This window comes from Blastomyces gilchristii (genome assembly GCF_000003855.2).
Source record: "Blastomyces gilchristii SLH14081 genomic scaffold supercont1.5, whole genome shotgun sequence".
Taxonomy (NCBI): Eukaryota; Fungi; Ascomycota; class Eurotiomycetes; order Onygenales; family Ajellomycetaceae; genus Blastomyces; species Blastomyces gilchristii.
This window is the reverse complement of record NW_003101678.1, coordinates 170,984-172,061: the sequence shown is the minus strand read 5'-3', so window position 1 is coordinate 172,061 and position 1,078 is coordinate 170,984. Positions and strand designations below refer to the sequence as shown.

Genomic DNA, 1,078 nt, shown 5'->3' with positions numbered 1-1,078 from the left:
AGGAACTGATTATTTATATCTCAAAATAGAAGACTTTATCAATGATTATATCAATATAGAGTTAATTCTCAAATTCAATAGAAATCTAGTGTTGCTGTTCTCAATCCCTTGCAGAATCTATTGAATATTGAGGTATTAAAACTATATTTAATATATCTCACTGTGCAGGGATCAAAGGCTCAGTCAGACCTTGAGGTATACTGATTTTATAGTTGTTGTGTCTGCTGATTATGTATTAAATACAGTTGCTGAGATATCTTTTTGTACTTTTCTGTCGGGGATGGGCCAGATTGAGAGGAGAGGTACAAGGGTGAGACTTGGCGTTGATGTCTAGATACACCGAAGACAGACCGCGGAGGTTGCACTTCAGAGGTGGCTGTTGGTTATGTGCTTGATATTATCGCTGAGGTATCTTTTTGTATTTTTCTGCCAGGGATGGGCCAGATTAGGAAGGGCGGTACGAGGGTGAGACTTGGCGTTGGTGTTTTGGAACATCAAAGATGGACAGGGTTTTCGCGGAGGTCGCTCCTCAGATATCTCCACAACTACAGATTGGGGATCTTCCAAAATCGAGAAGATTGGTGCATATGGCTAGGTCTCTTCACCTTACAATTTGTATGGCAATTTGGCCCGGGGTTGTGGTGTGGTAGGGGAGAATGGGGGATAATCCCACACAGGAGTTTCGAACGCTGTCTGGTTCACGTTTGGCTGGATAACTCCACCACCACACGGGGTATGCGGTCGGCGATGGGGTCAAAATACTCGTATGATCGAGGGCTTTTCGATGGATCTATCGGCGGGTTCTTATTCGAAAAATCGAGCGAGTTCGTGGTGGAGCGTCTGTTGCATTGACACTCTTTTTTGATTATTTTCATGCAGCTTCAATTACACTTTCTTTTACATGTTACATTCACTGAAGAGGGTGTGTCAGGAAAAAGAGATTATACACTATTAAACATCATTAACATCATATTACTACAATATTTCTCATCATTATCAGCTTACTATAATTCTTATCTAATACACACTTATGCTAGCTCTCTTGACTCGCACATATATTTTACTATAAATAGCTCTA

At 40.9% G+C, this 1,078-nt stretch overlaps 1 protein-coding gene across 1 annotated transcript; it reads left to right on the top strand.

Annotated features, from left to right (window-relative positions):
* Positions 1 to 352: 352 nt before the first annotated feature.
* Positions 353 to 852, top strand: BDBG_03182 (uncharacterized protein; the record flags this gene model as incomplete). Its single annotated transcript, XM_002625972.2, has 1 exon — positions 353 to 852. Exon 1 carries the CDS (start codon positions 436 to 438, stop codon positions 850 to 852), a length of 417 nt encoding a protein of 138 aa, XP_002626018.1. The 5' UTR covers positions 353 to 435.
* Between the last annotated feature and the right edge of the window lie 226 nt (positions 853 to 1,078).